This window comes from Eurytemora carolleeae, unplaced genomic scaffold (assembly GCF_000591075.1).
Source record: "Eurytemora carolleeae unplaced genomic scaffold, Eaff_2.0 scaffold640, whole genome shotgun sequence".
Taxonomy (NCBI): Eukaryota; Metazoa; Arthropoda; class Copepoda; order Calanoida; family Temoridae; genus Eurytemora; species Eurytemora carolleeae.
Genome location: NW_019396617.1, coordinates 69,646 through 91,121, shown reverse-complemented (window position 1 = coordinate 91,121; position 21,476 = coordinate 69,646). Strand labels below are relative to the sequence as shown.

At 33.5% G+C, this 21,476-nt stretch overlaps 1 protein-coding gene and 1 long non-coding RNA gene across 2 annotated transcripts; both read right to left on the bottom strand.

Annotated features, from left to right (window-relative positions):
* Positions 1-376: 376 nt before the first annotated feature.
* LOC111706375 (uncharacterized) lies at positions 377-2,335 on the bottom strand. The gene is made up of 3 exons (XR_002766225.1): positions 2,244-2,335; positions 1,411-1,501; positions 377-430 (listed from the first exon to the last, which is right to left on the bottom strand). It is a non-coding gene; the product is annotated as an uncharacterized LOC111706375 (long non-coding RNA).
* A 1,678-nt stretch (positions 2,336-4,013) lies between these two features.
* Positions 4,014-21,470, bottom strand: LOC111706370 (uncharacterized). The gene is made up of 11 exons (XM_023479232.1): positions 21,383-21,470; positions 19,119-19,233; positions 15,964-16,038; positions 15,186-15,290; positions 12,602-12,667; positions 11,979-12,073; positions 9,640-9,754; positions 8,661-8,732; positions 8,180-8,260; positions 5,756-5,846; positions 4,014-4,108 (listed from the first exon to the last, which is right to left on the bottom strand). The coding sequence occupies exons 2-11, from the start codon at positions 19,164-19,166 to the stop codon at positions 4,014-4,016; spliced, it is 843 nt and encodes a 280-aa protein (XP_023335000.1). The 5' UTR covers positions 19,167-19,233; positions 21,383-21,470.
* Positions 21,471-21,476: the final 6 nt, after the last annotated feature.

Below are 21,476 nucleotides of genomic sequence, written 5' to 3'. Positions count from 1 at the left end.
AATCTTCCTATTCGATCCATTGTTTTCTGGTTATCACTGCATTAATAAAGGGACTGTAATTGTAATTACAAGTGACCCTTCAAACCAAGATTGCAATGCCCGATTTACAACGGTACCCTTAATAGCTGTGACAGATCAAGTATTAGATATCAATGTTTATAATTCTTAATATTGATTATTTGCAATCATGGGGTTTCTCTACAAAATTGATTAGCGACACCAGGAAAACATTTAGGAATTATTAGAATTTAACACTTTAAACCAGAAAACGGCAACATCATCCACATTATTCATCAGACAAAAGTATCAGGGGTACCGTTATGAATCGTGTATTTGCCATCTTTGAGATAAGTTAGGATAAAGTAAATATTTGGGTTTACCTTGATATTTCCTTCTCTGCTCCTTTCATCCACAGGGCTGGAGGAATATCCTTAAATAAACAAGATTAAACTAAAATTTTAGAAACTAAAAAAATAACCAAAATAAATCCTTTTCATTGGCTCAAACTTAAAGTTTGGTTTGGCTGGCACCTGATTAAAGTTTGATTTAGCTGGTTCCTGATTAAAGATTGATTTGATTGGCATCTGATAAAAGTTTGGTTTGGCTGGCACCTGATAAAAGTTTGGTTTGGCTGGCACCTGATAAAAGTTTGGTTTGGCTGGCACCTGATAAAAGTTTGGTTTGGCTGGCACCTGATTAAAGATTGATTTGATTGGCACCTGATTAAAGTTTGGTTTGGCTGACAAATGAATAAAGTTTGATTTGGCTGGTATCTGAATAAATTTTGGTTTGGCTGGTACCTGATTAAAGCTTGATTTAGCTGGTACCTGATTAAAGTTTGGTATGGCTGTCATCTAATTGAAATTTGATTTGGCTGGTACCTGATTAAAGCTTGGTTTGGCTGTAGCCTGATTAAAGTTGGGTCTGGCTGTCACCTGATTAAAATTTGGTTTGGCTGGCACATGATTAAGTTTGGCTTTGCTTGTAATTAATTTTTTTAGCTGGTACCTGATTAAAGTTTAGTTTGGCTGGCACCTGTCTGAAATTTGATTTGGCTGGCACGTGATTAAAGTTTGGTTTGGCTGCCATCTGACTAAAGTTTGGTTTGACAGTTGCCTGATTAAAGTTTGGTTTGGTTGCCACCTGATTAAAGTTTGGTTTGACAGTTGCCTGATTAAAGTTTGTCTTGTCTAATGCCTGATTTAAGTTTAGTTTGGCTGGCACTGATTAAAATTTGTTTTGGCTGGCACCTGATTAAAGTTTGGTTTGGCTGTCACCTGATTAAACTTTGGTTTGACTAGCACATGATTAAGTTTGGTTTAGCTGGCAACTGATCAAAGTTTGGTTTATCTGGCACCTAATAAAGTTTGGTTTGGTTGCCACCTGATTAAAGCTTGGTTTGGCTTGTACCTGATTAAAGTTTGGTTTAGCTGGTACGCTACTTGAAGTGATGTCTACGCTTGCGTTATCCTTATCGCTAGGCTCCCAAATCTGATCAAATCTAAACAAAAATGTTGACACAAATTTTATTTTTATGTTGGAAGAATCAATTTTAAAACTTTTTGTAGGCTTTAACAGCTATAGGACAGCTATAGAATCAATTTTCATTTTCATTTGTATTATTTCATGCTAGTTTTAATTTTTAACTTTGTAATCTTTTATTCCTGTGTTTTTTGGGACACATTGTATTTTACGTGTTCCTATATGCATTGGGACACCCTGTATCTTCCGTGTTCCCATATTTCTTGGGACATCCTGTATTTTGCGTTTTCCTAAATTTATTGGAACATCCTGTATCTTCTAGGTTCATATAATTATTGAGACACCCTGTATCTTCCGTGTTCCTAAGTTATTTGGACACCCTATATATTCTGTGTTGTTAAATTTATTGGGACACCCTGTATCATCCGTGTTGTTATATTTATTGGGACACCCTGTATCTTCCGTGTTCTTATATTTATTGGGACACCCTGTATTCTATCTTCCGTATTCATATAGTTATCGGGACACCCTGTATCTTACGTGTTCCTATATTTATTGGGACACCCTATATTATATCTTCCATGTTCATATAGTTATTTGGACACCCTGTATCTTCCGTGTTAATATATATTTAGGGACACCCTGTATCTTACGTGTTCATTAAATCATTGGGACATCCTATATTTTCCGTGTTCATTAAATCATTGGGACACCCTGTATCTTCCGTGTTCCTATAATTATTGGGACACCCTGTATCTTACGTGTTCCTTGCTTCTTCCTTTTTAACGGCTTCCCATCTATAGGCTAAGATCTTCTGCAGCATCTCATTAGTTGGCTCCTCACTTCGGAAAGTCTAAAAAATATTTTTTTCAACGAAAAACTTACCTTCCTTTTCATGGAAAAATTATCTGATAATTCCACTTGATTAAAATGGCTGTCGGCGTAATTTCAAGTTACTCTTAATTTAAATAGGGCCATGCCCGATTAACAACGGTACCCATTAAAAGTGTGTCTAATCATCGCCAGAGTATTCCGTGTGTTTATCTTTTAAATGGTGGTTAAATTACCGCAAAATTTCAGACTGTACGCTAGCATACAGTGTGAACTCAACGCAGCTGACTTTGTATATTTCTCGAGATTCCCGATAATTCAAAGTCAAATACTATTTTCAAAAATATATTGAAACTATTTATTTTCTACGACTTCTGAAAGTAAATATAAAACGTTTTGGAATATATAACAGTTTGCAAACATAGCTTAGGTTTTTGTTTATAAACAAGGAAAGTCTGTCATCCTTGTTCTGTCCAAATTTTACAGGGTGCTCTTGTGAATCAGACAAGCAATGCATTTAAAAATGGAAAGTCACTTGAAATTACAGCTCACTTCCTTTTCGTGAATCTGAAGAAATTAAGAAAGACAAGTTATGAATTCTGCTAGATCAAAGAGTCAAAGTTTGAGATTCAAAAAATGTCTAAGACATGAGGTTTATATGTTATTACGATCAGAAAATAAGAGTTTGAGGCAAGTAATCAATTCCCTTTCCTGAAATATTCAATAACAAAAAAACTCGAAATTCAAGTTGAATTTTTAGCAAAAGTATTAATTGCATTTTCTCATGAACAAGAAAATCTATAGAGGAGGGCAAATGTGGTGAGGAGAGGGGGGGGGATCCTGTCACTGTTCTGAGCTTCAAATACAAATTACATTATAAAGAAAGGCTCTATATATAATTGTTTGTCTAATATTCTGTTCATAATTTTAAACAAAATGTTAGATATTACAAACAAAATTTTAGAATTTTACTAAGAGCGTGGGTTGAATTTTTTTGGATGCTAATTTTTGTGTCCTCTGTGTAAACACAGTGAGAACCAGAAAACTGTTTGCATTTGATGCTGTAACAACGTGAAAGCTTTACTTGTGAGTGTTTATATCACTTACTAAGCTAACTGGGTCTATTCAGACTATACAATTGTTGTATCTTATGTTTATTAGACTACCTAAAGTCATAACTTGAATTTTCCATATTCTATCATGAGACTCAAGCATATTGTCCGCCCTCAGAGCAGTCATTGCTGCTGCGTGTCAAACTTTCACTGAAGTTGCACATTTTCAGAAAGTTGTTTGCGGATTTTTGTAAATTGTTTGTAAATTGTTTGTAAATTGTTTGCGGATTTTTGTAAATTGTTTGTAAATTGTTTGTAAATTGTTTGCGGAATTTTGTAAATTGTTTGTGAATTTGTGTAAAATTGTTTCCAGATTGTGTGTTATTTTTCTTCTCTCATTAATCTAGTTGAAATACATTGTCTAGGCATTCAATGCACTAGTATGTTATCTAGGCAGTCATGAATCTAGGCATTGTGTTATCTAGGCATAATGTTATCTAGGCATTACGAACTAGGCATTCATGAACTAGGCGTTCACAAACTAGGCATTCGCACACTAGGCATAATGTTACTGAGCCCTTTTTGGTTTTTGAGTTAGAATACAATCAGAAATTAAAGAGTAGATTTTTATTCTGACAGAAATCCCTTTCAATTATATACAACTACATATGTAACCTGTAAGTTAAGAACTCCAATGGCAAGATTGGCGAGTAAAAAGCAACCAAACAAAATCAGATCTCGGCCTAAACAGTAAAAAACAGGTAAAATTAGAGATTAAATATATAACATTAAGGATAAATCATAGAGGGTAAACATGTATTTTGCATAATATATACGCAGATATAAACTTTTTAAAAAAGTTCAATTTAAAATCTCAAAACCAAACTAAGAACATTTCCTTGGCTCTTCCAAGTTTCACAATCAAATTTGAGGCAAATCGGTCCAGGGGTTTCTGATTTATGGTGGAAAAACAAACAAAGAAGCAGACAGACGCCCAAATAGAGATTACAACTTTATACATGTAGATTACAGTATGTGGCAATTAAATATTCAAAAACATTCTAGGCAAAAAACTTGGATTTTCCCCCCGATTGATCTGGTAATTTCACGCCGTATAGGAAGCAGAGCCAGAGAATTATTGAGATTTATTTCGGATGGAATTTGTATTTCATACAGGGTGTCCCACGAAACATGACAGTATGCAGGACGACTTGAATGTCGTCTTGATTTTTGATATAATTTGCTGCGTTTATTTGTCAACCTAATTTTAGAGGTAAATTTCTAGAGATAATAATCACAAAATTTCCCTTGTCCTGCCATTTCCAAAATGTGGTCTGCCTTTTTTGTGCTTTCAATATTGCCCGAGATATGAAGAATTTCATATTTAACAAAATTGAAATCTGAACCAAACTCTTTATATCTCCGGTAATATTGAAAGCACAAAAAACGCAGACCACTTTTTGGAAATGCCGAGGCTAGGAGAATTATGTGTTAATTGTTTCAAGAATCATACATGTTAAAGTAGATAGAAGACTTAATGTCACAAATAAATTCAAATACCAAAGACGACTTTCAAGTCGTCTTGCTATTGTCATGTTTCGTGGGACACCCTGTACATTGAGAAATTTCAAAATCAATTTTGAACGAATTGTAAGGCTGAGGTCAGCAAAAGAATAGGAATGATTTATATTGCAGAGATATTTCAAAAATATTATATTATTCAGAAATAAATTTCTAGTAACCAACAATCAGCTGCCAAATTCAACAACTGTATTGTAGTGTACGCTAGTGTTCAGTGTGAACGCAACCAAGCTGACTTCAAATCGCAAATCGCAAATCCCAAATAGTCGAACTCGGTTTTCAAAAATGTATATATTCTGGGACTTCAGGAACGTAAATTTTATTTTTTCCTCTGTACATTTCAGTTCATTTCAAGTACCGGGTCGAATTTCAACTAGCCAGGGCAAGCAGTACTGTACAAATGCAGACTATATGAGGCAAAACGGGACTGTACGCCAAAGAACGATACCCTTCAAGTGAAATTTATGTGAAAATATAAAAAAACTTAACAAAGTTATTAGAAATTACAAGCATTTGGGCAGAGACTGTAAGGATAAGTTCATTGAATCTCAGTGAGAAAGTCAAAAGAAAAATGTTTCTGGAAAAAACCTGGATATAACATCTTTGGTAAAACACTGTTTAAAATATATGCATATTAATTTGATGCATCAGTCAGATTAGAGTGTGCACATTCTCACCATTGCTTTGCAGGGTAGCTCTAGATCCTCTTAACTTGGATCTGAGAGGGTATAGAGCTATATCTGCACAGCATTGGTAATAATGTGCACGCTCTCTTCTGAAGAATAATGAAAGCATTGTAGTGAGCTGACCTATATCCTCAAAGAGAAAGAAGAGTCCAACCCCATGCCCGGCGAATAAAAGGATCTCCAGGACAATCCAGAACAGGGATTTAGCCTTGATCTAGAAACAAATTAGAATATTATTGACAAAGAGGTCGTCTTTGATTTTCAGGGTATACTAACATTTAAACATCGTCTTTGATTGTTAATATTTATAACAATATTTATAAAAAAAACTTGACACTTGAAGATCGTCTTTGATTGTTAATATTTATAACAATATTTATAGAAAAAATTGACACTTGAAGATCGTCTTTGATCGTTGATATAAAAGTAGCATGTGAAAAAAACTAAACCCCAATAAAGCTTTTTTTTGAAAAACTATTTTTGAAAGATATTAATAGGACATTATATAAACAGTTCTCCAAATTCTTAACAGTTATATCACGTTAATCTCAATAGAGGGATACAATTAATTAATCTAAATAAGAGGATCCAATTAATTAATCTTAATAGAAGGATACAATTAATTAATCTCAATAGAAGGATACAATTAATTAATCTCAATAGAAGGATACAACTAATTAATCTCAACAGAAGGATTCAATTAATTAATCTCAATAGAAGGCTATAATTAATTAATCTGAAGAGAAGGATACATTTAATTTGGTTTACTTGCCCGTTTTCCCTAAAATAGTCTCTGTGAATCGGACATCGCAAGTCTTTTATTAGAGGGTCACTTGAAATTAAAGTAATTTTTTAGATTGTACACTTTTTCCTGAATTCATTATTCAGCAGATACACGTCAAATTGATATTGAACAGGATGTAAAAATAAAAGAAAGATTCATTAAATGAAGCGATGAGTATTAAAATGAAAGCTGAATATTAAAAACGTCAAAAAGGGAAATGGGGGAGGGAGTTTCTAAAATAATCATTATATTTGTAAAAAGCCCCCCCGCCCTTTGTAAGAAAAATGTTAGCCCCCCGGCCAGATACATTCCTGAGTGCGTCCAAACTAGCAAAACAATTCAGCTTTTCCTGTAAAGTAAGTTTTCCCAATTTAAGTCAACCCACTACAATTAAAATGTGTACAGAGCAATCAACATTCCTGTTGTTTTCATCAGTTCCCAATACAAATTTGAGGCAAATCAGTCAAGGGGTTCTTGAGTTATGATAAGACATAAAAGCGTATATAAATAGATATTGCTACTTAATTTATCACTGTAAACTCCTGTTTAAGCTAGAGCAAGCTAAACAATACAAACAAATAAGGCATAATAGGGACAGTACGGGAATTGGATGATCCCTAGCTATAGTAAAATTTATATTACATATGTACAGATATAGATGAGTAAAAGAATGATTTATATGAATACAAAACAGATACAAAACTTATAAAGCTTCATAAAGGAAAATGGGGGGGGGGGGGGGTAGTTTCAAGAATCATATTAAATATTATGTAGTAAATCTTAATAAAAGAATGATTATTAAAGGGAAAATATGAATATTAAATTAAAAGCCAAGTAATGAAACGAAAAAACGGCGGGTCAGGGGGATTATTAGAAGGAAAATATAAATATTAAAAACACATCCCTTGATCCGTATCTGTGATTCATTATGCAGTTGTAACTGTGATTCAAAACTATAAATGTTCTTCTGATTCATTCCCTGTGGTCAATCCCTTGGCCTAGCCCAGGTATTGCTCATGGTCTTGCCCGGTCCATGGTCTGGCCCTTGGTCACGTCCTTGACTTGCCAACGGTCTGTTACTTGGCCATGTTCATGGTCTGACCATTGACCTTGACCATGGTCTGACCCTTGACCGTGCCCATGGTCTGCACTTGGTCTTGCCCTTGGTCTGTTCCTTGACCTTGCACCTAGTCTGTTACATGGCCTTGTTCATGGTCTGACCATTGACCTTGCCCATGGCCTCGCTCATGGTCTGACCCTTGACTATGCCCATGGTCTCCCCTTGGTCTTGCACTTGGTCTGGTCCTTGACCTTGCCCCTGGTCTGGTACCTGGTCTTGATCATGATCTGGACCTTGGTCTGGTCCTTGACCTTGCCCCTGGTCTGGTACCTGGTCTTGATCATGATCTGGACCTTGGTCTGGTCCTTAGGTCTGGCCCTTGACCTAACCAAGGTCTGGCTCTGGATCTGACCATTGGTCTGGCCATTGATCTTGCCATTGGTCTGGCACAGGTCTGGCTCTTGGTCTGGCTCTTGGTCTGGCTCCGGTCATTGGTCTGGCAATTGGTCTTGCCATTGGTCTTGCCTAGGTCTGGCTCTTGGTCTGGCTCTGGTCATTGGTCTGGTCATTGGTCTTGCCATTGGTCTTGCCATTGGTCTTGCCATTGGTCTGGCCCAGGTCTGGCTCTTGGTCTGGCTCTTGGTCTGGCTCTTGGTCTGCCTCTGGCCATTGGTCTAGCCATTGGTCTGGCCCAACGATTTACCTTATCATAACTTTTCTCCTTGAGTTCAAGCTGACTATCTATCTGTGCAGTGTAGAAAAGAACGTCTGCAAACATCCGACTCTAAAATTTAATTAAAAACTACAATATTGTTTACCATTGATATTCTAAAGAAAGTCTTATAAATAAAAAGCCCTAAAGAAGATAGTGACTATTTCTGGGAATAGATTGCACAATTGTTGCAAAGAAATTTTGCACAAGTTCTTTGCAATTTAAATTAATCTTAATTACGCACCTGATATTTTCACATATATTTGCATTTTGGAATTATTGGCCTGGGGGTGGTTTTACTTTATCTTTGTGCTTTCACTAAGAAATTATTTATACAAATCCTGTATTTGTAACTTATTAATTCCTAAACGAATTTACTTTTTGGTAACTTAAACTTTTTGTTTCTTAAAACTGACTGCAAGATCTACTGCATGTTATTAGCAATACAAATTAATTTCAAATTGTCCTTTACCTTGAACACTCCGAAGACTACCGCTACAAGGCAATTAGAAAATATTGCCGCTGCATATGTATCAACGGTCATCTGGAAAATTATAACTTGTTAAGTTGATAAGTTCTGGTTCCTCATTTGTGGAAAAAGAAACGTTAGCTTAAACTCCTACTACATATACAGTGAACTTTAAATCTTTTTGCTATTCTTGCAAAAATGAATATAAATATTGGTAGACTTTTGTACATGCAATTAATCTTATGCGTTCAAAACTTCAAAACTGAATATCAATTTACTCTTATAACGCACCTTTGTCTCTCTACATTAAACTTTGTAGTAATATCCAACCAACATATTGTAAAAGTTAGTTTTTTATTAATTATGTGGGGATAATACCCAACAAAGCAAAAGCAAATCTCCACCTAATTTCCAAAGTACATATATGTATGTTTAAACAATATCTATAGTTGCTAATTGCTTATCCAACCTTATCATATCATATAGACTGGGAACCAAATAGATTATAAAGTACAATAGGTTGCAACAGAGAAATGGACCAATTATACACAACGTCACAAGTGTCGAATAGAACAAGAAAAACGAGATGTTTTCAAATTATAGTTGACATGTTTTCCAAGATTAAATAAAAAAGTGTAAAAACAGAAACTAGGGAACACATGAGAATGCACTTCTTTTACTGTAAGATAAGTACTTTATTCTAAGATTATAACCATTATTAATAATTTTGTCGGACACAAAAACTGAATTGGCATTTGTGACGTCAGAATACAATTCTGTACAAATTTTACGCTGCCATCTATTGTACTAGAATCTACATGCTAGGAACTATATAACCGAGTTATAATCCTGCATATTTGATTATTATATTGTACGAATTAGGCCATAATTATATTTTAAGTAAACATAATTGTTAGTGTACAGTCCAGCTATTTAGGCTGGCAGGTAGACAGCTATTACTCGGGCCCCCTGGGGTGCTTACCCTGCCTAGAAACCGGTTTGCTGTAGTTGAGTTGTCCGGAGTAAACACAGCCTGGGCAGGCCAGGTAGTGTACAGGTTGATCCTCATGCCAGTCAGTACACTTAATCCAATCCATCTAGAATAAAAACAATACAAAATTAAATTGAACAATAAAATTAATGTTTAATCTATCTAATATTAAGTAGGAGTGGGTCTGTACTGTGTAGATTGTAGATAGATGTTTTTATTTAACTTCTTAACAGAATGACTGGATATTGTCATGATAATTATATGCATCTATATAATAAAACAAGACATTTGTATATATATATGTTGTCTATAGCCAGCCAAATGGCTAGAGTCTGGACCGATTGTGCTGACATTTTTTTTCAAAATTTAAAAAAAAAATTCAAAATCTTTAAATGTACAACATAGTGTTGTACATTCTATATTCTACAGTTGGGGTTCTGAAACACTTTCTCGCTCTTGAAACCGAGCATGAGGGGTTAATGCTCGGTTTCTGTCTTATAGAAACCGAGATTAGGGGTTAATGCTCGGTTTCTGCCTTATAGAAACCTAGCATTAGGGGGTTGTTTCGCGACCTATCTTGCGTTGATTAAATAGAAGGATAGGAGATGATGCACCCCTGCGATAGGCACTATTCTGCCCCTGAAAACGTACTGCGTTTTGCGGGAGTAAGCTCTGGAAAATTCCGCAAAAAACAGTTTATGTATAAAGAAAGGTCTTTGATATTGATAGCGTATACTTATCTTCAATATTATTCCAATTTCAGTGTTAGACACATCTATGTCAAAGATGTTGATTTGCCATACATTATTGGTTCGTGTTTATTTCCTGAGGACTCACTGTGGTAAGATTTGCGCTATAATATCAGACTTGCTTTCAACTAATATTATTGTGCCAATTGATAATATATGGAAATTAATAGCCTATGCAAATATATAAACTTTCAGTATTTTATGCTTAAATGAGAAATTTGTCGTTTTTCTTCGTTGTAAATACATTTGAGTCTATAAATAATAAGGTATTGTCCTATAATAAAACTTTTTCTGTAGTTTATATATATCAATCTATAAAATTGTGTTTTTAGATTGAACAATAAAGTCATTAAGCTCTGATTGTTCTTATTCAACATGAGTAGATCTTATGATAGAGGAGCTTTCGATCCATCCAAGAGAAATACACCACAATAGAATACTTAGGCCATCGCAATAGGTTGCGAAACAGGAGTAATGCTCGGGTTCTGCCTTATAGAAACCGAGCATGAGGGGTAATGGTCGGTTTCTGCCTTATAGAAACCCTGCATGGTCGGCCATTATGACCATTTAGTTGGAGAGCCCCAACTTTTTATTGAGACCCCAGATTTTGTTGCAGACCCCCAGAGTTTCTTTGGAGACAACAAATTTTCTTTGAGACTGACAGATTTTCTTTGGGAACCCCCAGATTTACATTGTAAACCCCCAGATTTTCATAAGAGACCCCAGATTTTCCTATGAGACCGGCCCCAGATTTTCATTGGAGACCTCAAGATTTTAATTGGAGCCCTCCATATTTTAATCCCCAATCTTTTCATTGGAGACCCCATAGTTTTGTTGGAGACCCCAAAATTTTCATTGGAGACCCCAGAGTTTCGTTGGAGACTTACAGATTTTCATTGGAGACCCCAGATTTTAGATGGAGACCCCAGATTTTAATTGGACACCCCCAGCTTTACATTCAAATTTGTATTGGAAACCTCCAGAATTGTTTGAGAGACCCCAAGATTTTCATTGGAGACCCCCCAGATTTTCATAAGAGACCCCAGATTTTCATTGGAGACGGCCCCAGATTTTCATTGGAGACCTCAAGATTGTCATTGGAGCCCTAATGCTCGGTTTCTATAAGTCAGAAACCGAGCATTACCCCATAATGTTCGGTTTCAAGGGCGAAAAAGTGTTAGAGTTCCCCGACTCTTATCTGTACAATTCATCAGCTTGAACTAAAATGTTTAAAGGGACCGTAAGTGAAATTTCCAATGAACCTCTATTCAAAGATGACAATACCCGATTCACAACGGTACCCTCAAAAGCTTTGTCTAATCAAGTATGAAATTAAAGTTTCCAATTAAAAAAAAATATAAATTTTTTATTGAGGTTTCTTCCCAGAAGTAACTTGCACATTTTTACATCAGCAGAACAAATAGGAAATATCAGCATGAACTTAGAAAACAAGAATATCTTCCACATCATTCATCAGTTAAATGTTTCAAGGGTACCGTTGGGAATCAAGCATTGCTATCTTTGCATGGAGATTGGAGGGTCACATGAAATTGCGTGAACAGTCCTATTAAAATGGTTTACCCAAGAAATACGACGAAGGTGTAGATGTTAAAGTAAGTTTTGCACTCTGATCCTTCTTCATCATCCGTCCAGATCAGAGGGATCATTCCCAAACACTAGAATCATTATTATTAAGATCAATCAGACACGATCAATCAGATATGATCAATCAGGCATGATCAATCAGACATGATCAATCAGACATGTTTAATCAGACATAATCAATCAGACATGTTCAATCAGACATGATCAATCAGATATGATCAATCAGACATGATCAATCACGCATGTTCAATTAGACATGATCAATCAGATATGATCAATCAGATTTGATCAATCAGATATGATCAATCAGACATGATAAATTAGATATAAATAACTAGGCATGATCAATCAGACATAATCAATCAAACATGATCAATTAGATATGATCAATCCGACTTGATCAAATACACCTGAATAATCAGACATGATCGATCAGACATGATCGATCAGAAATGATCAATCAGATATGATTAATCAGATATGACCAATTGGTTGAGATGTTATAGCGGATTTATATTGTTATTTTTAATTATAAACGTGTTTTAATGAGATGTAACCCTTAGAGGTAGGGGAACCACCTTAGATTTGTTAATAATTACCTTACTGAGGAACACAACAGGTCCGGCAGATTTGTGAATCCTATCCTCGTAGAAATCATCAAACTCCTAAACAACATAAAGACTGGCCTAAGAAGATATCTATAAAGATTGTAGACATAATATCAAGTGACTCCATATCAGAATGATGTTTTTTAATAGGGACTAGCTCAAGTGCCCGGCGTTGCCCGTGAAATAAAAGAAATGTTGAATTTTTTTAGCTTATATTACCCAGCTGGGTTCCCTCAAAAATTGTCAGCCCATTCGGTCCAGCCGTTTGGTTGGCTATTATGGGGAACGCATATACGAATGTCTTGTTTTTAAAGAAGGATACTTTTTTTACATAACGAACGATCTTTTTAACAAGCTTTTTAAAAAAAAAATGTAGTTTTTTTACTATATTATCGTTCAGTTAGAAAACAAACGAAATTAACAACAATTGAAAAAAAATCAATTTTCAGAGCGCAAGCCGATAAAATCTTTGCTAGGATTATAGGGATCTGTTTAAATGGCAAGTGTCTTGAAACTACATCATATTAAGCATTTTTCTAAATCTGAATCTTTAAATTCCTAAAATACTAAAATCCTTCAAACCTATGTTAAAGAAAATGAGAAGTTTAAAGCTAAGGGAAACCAGGAATATAAATTCCCTACAGTTTTCTCTGAAGTCATTGTGTGTAACTCTTTTTAACATATTGCACACGTGGATTTAATGGTTCTGTCAATATTCCAGAAACATATTGCACACGTGGATTTAATGGTTCTGTCAATATTCCAGAAACATATTGCACACGTGGATTTAATGGTTCTGTCAATATTCCAGAAGCATATTGCACACGTGGATTTAATGGTTCTGTCAATATTCCAGAAACATATTGCACACGTGGATTTAATGGTTCTGTCAATATTCCAGAAAGCTATGACTTTTGATTACAATTTCTCCTATTAAACATAATTTTTCAGCCTTCTTCCTTAAATACTTTTTTTGCCGGCATATACGTTTTAAATAAAAAGTATTAAACAAACAAATCCGTAACTTTAAAGATTGTTAAAATATAAACCAAAACGAGTATGATTTCAAATAGAAGAAACCGAATGCCTCTTAATTCTGGTCCGGGGTGTGCAGTGCTATAAAAGTATTTTGTTCAAAATATACCATAGAACCTTCTCCCATCTTATTCATATAATTAATTGTACACATCTGCATTATCTACACTTTACAGTTTTAGTGGAAGATTGAGAGGGAAAGAGATAGCTCTAAGCAAGGAAGATGCACGGTAGAAATCTTCCTGCCGTGGAACATCCTTGACTGTTATGATGTTCAAGATTTTAAAATGAAATATAGTTTTCTTAAATCGGAAAATTATCTATTCTTTGTTCTTTTACAAATCAATCTTTTGTTAAATTTTTAAATACAAGATTAATGAAATGATTAATAAAACAAGAAATATTTGCTTTGCTTTTTAAGCTTTAGAAAGTGGTGTTTCATTTACCTTGATGTTACTCATGTGTCATTAAGTGCCACTCAACAAAATAAAGTAAAAGCAGGGTGGCCAGGGAAGAAAAAGTTGGAACAACTGATTTTTTGCTTTGAATGCATGCATAATAATTACTAGTTCTTAATATTGAGATTGTTTAAAACATGAATAATTTTCAATTTGTTTAAAAAAAAATAAAACAAGACCCACAGATTACACAGTAATTACACTGAAAGAATTCAGTAAGTTTCATCTTTTGTAGGTAACCCATCAATCATAATCAGAATTGTGATAATGATAATAATGAGTATTTGCAAATTTAATAAATAAGTAAACGTCTAAAGATAGTGGGAACTTGAAGAACATGAAAGCTATGAATCCAATTTACGTATGCTTTGTAAACTAGATGGCAGGTGGAATTTGAATTAACCTTGGGGGAAAGAGTTCATGTTACTCTTGCAGCAAAACAAAGTAAATACAAGGTGGCATGGAAATCAGAAAAATAAAGTAAATACAGGGTGGCATGGAAATCAGCAAAATAAAGTAAATACAGGGTGGCATGGAAATCAGAAAAATCAGGTAAATACAGGGTGGCATGGAAATTAGCAAAATAAAGTAAATACAGGGTGGCATGGAAATCAGAAAAATCAAGTAAATACAGGGTGGCATGGAAATCAGCAAAACAAAGTAAATACAGGGTGGCATGGAAATCAGCAAAACAAAGTAAATACAGGGTGGCATGGAAATCAGCAAAACGAAGTAAATACAGGGTGGCATGGAAATCAGCAAAATAAAGTAAATACAGGGTAGCATGGAAATCAGAAAAATCAAGTAAATACAGGGTGGCAGAACATAAGGTTATGGAACAAATGATTATTTACTTTGAATGCATATGTATTTTAATTACTTTTTCTTAATCTTGAAATTGTTGAAAATCAAAAATAAAAATTTGTAATTTGTAAAAAAAAACACAAAGATGTAAAAAAAAAACACTGAACGAATTCCACAAGTCTCATTCTTTGTAGGTAACCCATCAATCCATCAATCCATCAATCCATCAATCCATCAACCCATCAATCCATCAATCAAAATCAAAATTGTGTTTATACCTTTTCTAAAAGTATTTTAGTATCTTCCTCTGAGAGTCCTTGCTCAGCTTCAATTTGCTGGGAGGGAGATAAACTCGGAGATAGAGATTCAGTATCTTCAAGATCCTTACAATAGAGATAATAAGTATAGAGTAAACATGTAGTTAAGTAACAGTGATAATAAGTATAGAGTAAACATGTAATTGAGTGAGTAATAGAGATAATAAGTATAGAGTAAACATGCAGTTGATTAATAGAGATAATAAGTATAAAGTAATCATTTAGTTCAGTAATAGAGATATAATATTTATAGAGTAAACATGTAGTTGAGTAAAAGTGTTAATAAGTATAGAGTAAACATGTAGTTGAATATTAGAGATAATATGTAAAAAGTAAACACATAGTAATATTATAGTATTATAGATAATGAGTATAAATGCAGTTAAATAATAGAGATAATAAGTATTGAGTTAATATGTAGTTGAGTAAAAGAGATAATAAGCATAGAGTAAACATGTAATTGAGTAAAAGAGATAATAAATATAAAGTAAGCATGTAGTTGAGTAATAGAGATAATAAGTATAGAGTAAATAATTATTTCAGTAATAGAGAAAATCAGCAAATGTTCGCATGTTGTTGAGTAATAGAGATAATAAGTAAAGAGTAAACATACAGGGTGAGTCAAAAAAAGTGTGATTAGCGGCGTCTGATACAAAATTGTACTGTTTTTTTAAAAAGTTTTATCACAATAAAATACTTGTAGACTTTTTACATAAGTCGAAAGGTCGTCTTATCTCACCTTGTCTCCTTGTGTTGACCAAAGCTTCCCTGTTGAAGGTCGGGTTTGTACTTTGTTCCCCTCATATCCCTCATCCTGGATTAAAGGGTTAAAAAAGGAATAATATACCCAGGATTACAGGGTTAAAAAAGAAATAATATACCCAGGATTACAGGGTTAAAAAAGGAATAATATACCCAGGAATACAGGAATAAAAAAGGAATAATATGCCCAGGAATACAGGGTTAAAAAAGGAATAATATGCCCAGGAATACAGGTATAAGTTTAGGATAATTTTATAAAGCGAATTGTAATGAAAATTCAAAGTAAAAAATGTTGTTAAAAATATGTCTAAGTTTTTCTTAAATAAAGATTATCAACTTAGAAGACTTATTTTTAAATGAACTTTTTCAACCTATTATTTTTTTATTCATCTAATTTGAGTAGTTTCTATAAGAAATATGAAAATAATGAATTTAAAATGATATTTGTAAAAAGAGTTTGATTTAGACATTTTTTTTCTGCGATTGATTCTCCTAACTCTGTTCAATGAAACTCATATTTAATTATTTTATTAAAATAAATCCCATGATTCAGTCTTTAAATTTCATTATTAATTCAATTTTTAAAGAAATATGAAAATGATAAAGAATAATTGAAAATTTCTAACGTGCTTACAGCATTTAAGTTTTTTTATAAAGAGTTTGATACAGGCATATATTTTTGATGTTTTTCTACAAATAGAGATGATCATTGAACTGTCTAAAAGAAGTATATTTAATCTTTTTGTACAGGGTGTCCCAATAAACATGGGAATTCAGTGACGAATTCGATTTCGTCTTTTTAAATAATTCTTTGATTCAGTATAATGATACCCACTGAGAAAGCTGTAATCTGTAAGAGTTTTGTCTGCTATGTTTACATTTTGTTTGTTTATGTTTTGACTGCACACGGTTGTACTTAAAAAACAAGAAAATTACAAATTACAAACAGAGTAAACTTGTCCGTCTTCACTGTTCATCTTGCGGAGACATTATAGACACATCTTTACAGTCTTTTAGCCTTTTCTTAAAGGGACTGTAAAGGAAAAATGAAAGGGGGTATAGGCTGAAAGCTAATCACTTTAGCTCTTGATCGCGACCCATGAAAGTTTTATCTGATGTTCCTGTCTCGAGAAATTGATATAAAACTGTGTTAAAATATATGCGAGTTCATATATGTAAAATTTAGGAAATCTTAAACTTAAATCACGTGACCAGAACTATCACCAATGGCAGAGCAGTATACTGGTCACGTGTCTCCGCCTGTATCACGTGACCACTTTACTGCACTGCCATTGGTGGAATTTCTGGTCAAACAATACGGACGTATAAATAATATTATGAATTAAATCTATAAAAAATAGAAATCACAAATATAAAATTAGAATTGGAGTAAACCTAAGTTACAATTAGCTTTCTCTGGGATATCATCGTTTTCAGATTGGTTGCTTATTTGCTGAATTTGATCTTCTTAAACCCACTACTTTGATACAAAATTGTATATATATTAATTTTCGTATAAATTTGACAAAGTTGTAAATCAGTTTCTCGAGATAGGAACATCAGATATAACTTTCATGGGTCGAGATCGAGAGCTAAAGTGATTAGCTTTTAGCCTATACCCCCTTTAATTTTTCCTTTACAGTCCCTTTAAAATAAACTCTAACAGACATAATAATATTATGGCTTTTGAAATTAGGTATTACAATGCTAATTCATAACAAAGACGATATCAAATTCGTCATTGAATTCTCTTGTTTTTTGGGACACCCTGTATTATTTTTAATAATGTTCTTATAATTAATGTTTTACAATTTTTGTAAAATAAAATGGTACAAGGCATAGTTAATAATTTCAAATGTTCATCTCTTTTCTCCTTTCTCCATCTGCACGTCCGCAGTTTCTCTTTTTCTTGCCTCCCGTTTATTTATGGCGCTGTTTTTGAAAGAATGTTTATGAGCCGCTGTTTTTGCGCCATTATAAGACAGTTTTTTTTTGATTTGTTGAATTGTAATTGAAGCCTCAGCACTGAACATTCTGTCTACTTGCATGTGCTAGGTCACAGCTCCTGCACTTTAAATTAGTTTCTATTTGCAGCGAGGGAGAAATAGCTTCCTTGCTATGAACCTCACATTTTAGCTTTCCAGCACAAGGAGGGTGCTTTTCAACAAAGGGTAATCAAGTGACCGGCTCAGAGTTAATTTTGTTGTAAGATCCAACAGAGAAATGTCCTCAAGTCTCATTTTGCTGCTTGGGAGAAGGTTAGAGGGTAGGTAGAGGAGAGTGGAGATGAGGATAAGAGTTTGTAGGAGGGGCGTATAAGGAATGTTTCGTTAAAGTCATTTCATTTGTCCACATGTTATAGTGTTTTCCAGTCCAGCGGGATTCCGCAGGAAGTATCGCATTTAGTGTACAACGCTGCATGCAGAATGCTGAGTTAACCCCTTTTATCAGCTCTGATCAGAGAGCAGAAAGGGCTCCGATCACTAAGATATAAAACCCGATAAGTATTAGACATATTAGCTCTTTGTTATTCCTATTTCTTGACTTAGAACCCCGGCCGTGGGTACTGTGGTTAAGAAGGAGGCTAGCTAATTGAGCACGAGATTCAGGGCCGCTTGGCCTTCCCTCCCTCCATAAATGCAGACACCTTTCTCAGCGTCCGCTGCAAATAGTGCATAGAGCTTTCTAGCTGAGCTCTGCTATCCTAGGCTGTAGGAATGCAACTGACTTTTTGTATATACCTCGCACGTGCTTAAATATTTAAATATTTATGTAATTCTTGTAAAACGTTTGTTTGCTTTGATTCTTTTCAACGTTTAGTTTATGATGTTTTTCTTACATATGTCGTGATTCATCTTTAAATTATTTTTTTTATTAATATATTTTTTATTAGAAATATGAATATTCAGTGAAAAGCATTAAATTTAATGAATTTAAGTAAGATTAAGTAAGATAATAAAAGTATCTTTCATGAAAATCATGCTGCCATGATGTATTGTACGACGGTATGGTAGTTTTTTATTTATAAAAGGGAAAGCTCTTCTTAATGTCTATCCCTAGTTCAAATCACAAATGTTATTCCTATTTTTCATAATTTTTATAATGGTTTAAAAAGAAAAGAAAAATTTTTACCTCATAGTGAACCGTATTAGGGTCCTCCAAGTCCGTTATTCCCGACATTTTCTCTTTTTTCTTCGTTTGTGTCTTTTAATTTAAGTTTTCATCTTATCTGACATCCTGCTGCATTCTTAAAGGGATCATACACGTTATTTCGTGTGAGCCTCCATGCAAAAATGGCAATGTCTGATTTACAACGGTACCCTTGAAACCTTTATCTGATTGATAATGTGTGAGATATTGTCGTTTCTCGAGATTTGAAAGTGTTTATTTGTGATAATTCAAATAGGTTTTATAATAATGTCACTTTTGTAGAGAAACCACAAATAAAATAAACAAATTTCAAAAATAATTAAAATTTACATCTAATTCATACAGGGTGTCCCACGAAAAATGAAAGTTGGTAAATAGTTTTAAATGTCGTCTTCCATATACTGTATACGATATTAAAGACTTTTTGCAGTTTATTTTGTTAAACAAAACTTTTACTCAAATATATTTTATTTTATTGGTCAATTTTACTACAGTGAAACCCTTAATAACGAATACATCGAAAGAATTCATCAAATGTCGTATTCTTCACTTTCTGATAATAGAATGTTGCAGATATTTAGTTTTTTAATTAAATGATTATATGGAATTTTTCAAAACTGTTCCCTTATATTCATGGCTATTTATTTATTTTCTCAAAAACTGAAATTTACGAAATATAGTATAAAACTCATTTAAAAATGGCCAAGACGACATTTTATAAATTCTTCCGATGTATTCGTTATTAAGGGTTTCACTGTACAATATGACGACCATGTGATATTTCTCTTTGACATCAAAGAACAAATCATGGAAGAAGACATTTAAAATAAAAACCAAACAAACTAAAACTTTCAAATCTCTACATCTTTGCAACCTGACAAGTTAAACCTTTGATATTTCAAATTTGGATTATTTATGTAAGATCTAACAGAATTCATACTTTGGTCAAGGTCTAAGACATTGGATTGGGTTGGTAAGAGTTTGTTATTCTCACAATCGTCCGTAGAGTTTAATGAGACCCCATATCCAAGATTAAAATCAGAAATTTTCAAGAAAAATATCTTACTAATTTCTTTTAAGGGGTCATTCAACCCTTACTTTGGAGGGTTATTTGGAATTAAGTTCGGCCACTCAAACGTGATTTTACATGTAATCAACAAATGATTGTTTCCCCCCTCCCATTATTTTCCCCCTGAAGCTTACATGTCCCTAGTCCAGCTCAAGGCCAGCTTATTAAAAAAAATACCTCTATCTTTAATTGTAATGGTGCTAGCGCAGTTTTTTAAGTTCAAAAAGTACGTTGGAAAAATGTTGAAAAATATTTAATTTTACTTTTTACAAATATTTACATGTCATGGCGTGAGTGACATGATAGTATACATTCAATTTTTTAATGGGGTTTTCAACCAAATAGATTTTAGATCTGTAGCTTTTTAAATGAGATAAAAGTTTTGGGATATTTTTGACCGTCCTACCATATGCATAAAAAAACCCACCCCAATTGTAAAATGAAGGTTACATCGAATTATGATAAAAAAGGAAAGATATCTAAAATTTGAATTCAGAGCAAGGCACAGAACATATAAATCAAACCCATTGTAATTTATTCAGATTTCTAATATTCCAATCCTAGTTAGCCGGCCCACACTCAAACAGCAAGGGGGGAAATGTTCGAAAAAAGGTAAAAATTATGAAAAAAATCTTTAGTTTTACGAATTTGATAAACATGATTCCAAAAAATGGAAGAATTGATTTATTTTCTATTTGATTTTCGAACGACTAATAGAAAATATTGTTTGACCTTTTCAATATGTCATTTTTGTATACCCCCCCCCCCTCTCCGAGCAAACTGATAATGTTGTGACTTAAATAATTAATTAGAACATGTAATTGCGAACACTGATTTTGTGAATAATTTATTTATTCTTCAGGAAACTTAATCCTTATGGTTTGTTTAATATTAATATATTCATATCAATCTTGTCAACTTTGCTTTCGTGTTTTTTCGATTTATTATATAGATGAAAATCATTATTATGACTTTGTTAAAAAGTATGCTCAAAAATAAGCCATATTAAAAGAAATATTAAAATATTTTACGTAATGCTTCAACCCAACTAACTATAAACAAGCCTCTTGCCAACGAAGCATTTAACTTCTTTACAAAATTTACGAGAAAAAAAAAATCGAAAATGTAAATTTTAAAAATTTTAATTTTTATCCCAGGGTATATTTTTATAGCTTACCCCTGATAATGATTACGTGTAGAGTAGTGTGAATATTTTGTGTATATATTCCATGGTTTCCATGTAGTGTGTGGTGTGTGTGTGCGTTCGTTGC